Source organism: Apteryx rowi, unplaced genomic scaffold (assembly GCF_003343035.1).
Source record: "Apteryx rowi isolate R43461 unplaced genomic scaffold, aptRow1 scaffold_530, whole genome shotgun sequence".
Classification (NCBI taxonomy): Eukaryota; Metazoa; Chordata; class Aves; order Apterygiformes; family Apterygidae; genus Apteryx; species Apteryx rowi.
In genome coordinates this window covers 326,907-328,561 of record NW_020450795.1, presented here as the reverse complement: position 1 = coordinate 328,561, position 1,655 = coordinate 326,907, and the positions used below count along the sequence as shown (strand labels likewise).

The 1,655-nt window shown below is 73.4% G+C and overlaps 1 protein-coding gene across 1 annotated transcript; it reads left to right on the top strand.

Annotated features, from left to right (window-relative positions):
- Nucleotides 1–34: 34 nt before the first annotated feature.
- SLC39A1 (solute carrier family 39 member 1) lies at nucleotides 35–1,587 on the top strand (the record flags this gene model as incomplete). Its single annotated transcript, XM_026080907.1, has 2 exons — nucleotides 35–178; nucleotides 537–1,587. Coding segments are annotated over 2 exons (843 nt in total), but the record flags the coding sequence as incomplete, so codon positions are not given.
- Nucleotides 1,588–1,655: the final 68 nt, after the last annotated feature.

The following is a 1,655-nucleotide window of genomic DNA, read 5'->3' as shown; positions in this document are numbered from 1 at the left end:
GCGGCGGGGTCCCGCCGGCGGCTGCCCCACGCTCCTCTCCCCGGCAGAGACGCGGAGGAAGGTCCTCAGCCTGGTGAGCTGCTTCGCCGGCGGCGTCTTCCTGGCCACCTGCCTGCTCGACCTGCTCCCCGACTACCTGGCGGGCATCAACGAGGCGCTGGAGGGGCTGCGGATCTCGGTGAGCCTCCGCGGGGATCCCCGTTCCCCGGCTGGCCGCCCGGGGCCGCCGCTTTGCCTGCGGGAACGGGCTGCCCGGGTGGGATCAGCGCCCTGGGGCAGCTTCCCGGGCGCAGCGACGCTCTGCCGGGGCGATTGCCCCTTCCCCGGCGTCGGACCCCCGCGCTGAGCCCCCGTCCCGCGGGGGCCGCTGCCCCCGCAGCCTCACCACGAAGGCACCCGCGTGACTCATGGAAAGATCCTCCCCCTCCGTCCCCCGCGGCGCGGCGGCCCACGGCTTCCCGGCAGCCGCCGGCCCCCGTTTCCCTTCCTGTCCCRTCCCGTCCCGGGGCCCTCAGCGCCCGCTCTCTGCCGCGCAGCTCCAGTTCCCGCTGCAGGAGTTCATCCTGGCCATGGGCTTCTTCCTGGTGCTGGTGATGGAGCAGATTGTGCTGGCCTACAAGGACCAGGCGGGCTCGCTGGAGGAGGAGACGCGGGCGCTGCTGGGGGCCGCCGCCGCCGTGCCGGACGGCTCCATCCAGGGCCCCCGCTGGCCCGACGGCCCCACGCGCCCAGCCCGGGCCCCCGCGCCCGACCGCCCGCACCTGCACGTCGACTTCAACGCCCACTCGGCCGTGCGCTCCTTCCTGCTGGTCTTCTCGCTGTCGCTGCACTCGGTGTTCGAGGGGCTGGCGGTGGGGCTGCAGGAGGCCGAGGCCAAGGTGCTGGAGATCTGCCTGGCCCTGCTCATCCACAAGTGCGTGGTGGCCTTCAGCCTGGCGCTGAAGCTGCTGCAGGGCCGGCTGCGCCCCCGCGCCGTGGCCGCCTGCCTGCTGCTCTTCGCCCTCATGTCGCCGCTGGGCATCGGGCTCGGCGTGGCGGTGACGGCGGGCGCCGGCGCCCTGCAGCGCCTCTGGCGCAGCGTGCTCGAGGGCCTGGCCGCCGGCACCTTCGTCTACATCACCTTCCTGGAGATCCTGCCCCACGAGCTGGGCGCCCCCCAGCACCGCATCCTCAAGGTCATCCTGCTCATCGCCGGCTTCGCCCTCGTCACCGCCATCCTCTTCATCAAGATCTGAGACGGGGACGGGGCAGCCCCACGCGTCCCCTTTTGGGGCAGAACCCGGTGAAGCCGGGAGCTCCCCGGCAGGACCCGCTGCCCCCCCCGCGTCCYGTATGCAAGTGCCAAATCGCCGCCCCGGGGGCGAGACCTCCCCTGTGCCTTGGTTTCCCCGTCCGCCGAGGGGGAATGGTGCTATTCCCGGCGGGACCGCGGGGCCGGCACGCACCTTCCCCCCCGCCCTGCGGCCCCCCCGTGCYCACAAGTGCCCTTAGCGCGCCGGTGTCCCCGGCCGCCCTCCCCTCCGTCGCCCACGGGCGGGGAGAGATTTTTGGACGGAAAAAGCAAATAATAAAGGACTCGAAGCGATAGCAGTGCCTGGCTCCCTCGTGCCCAGCGCTGGCGGGGGGGGCCCTGGTTGGGGTGCTGGGGCCCCCCC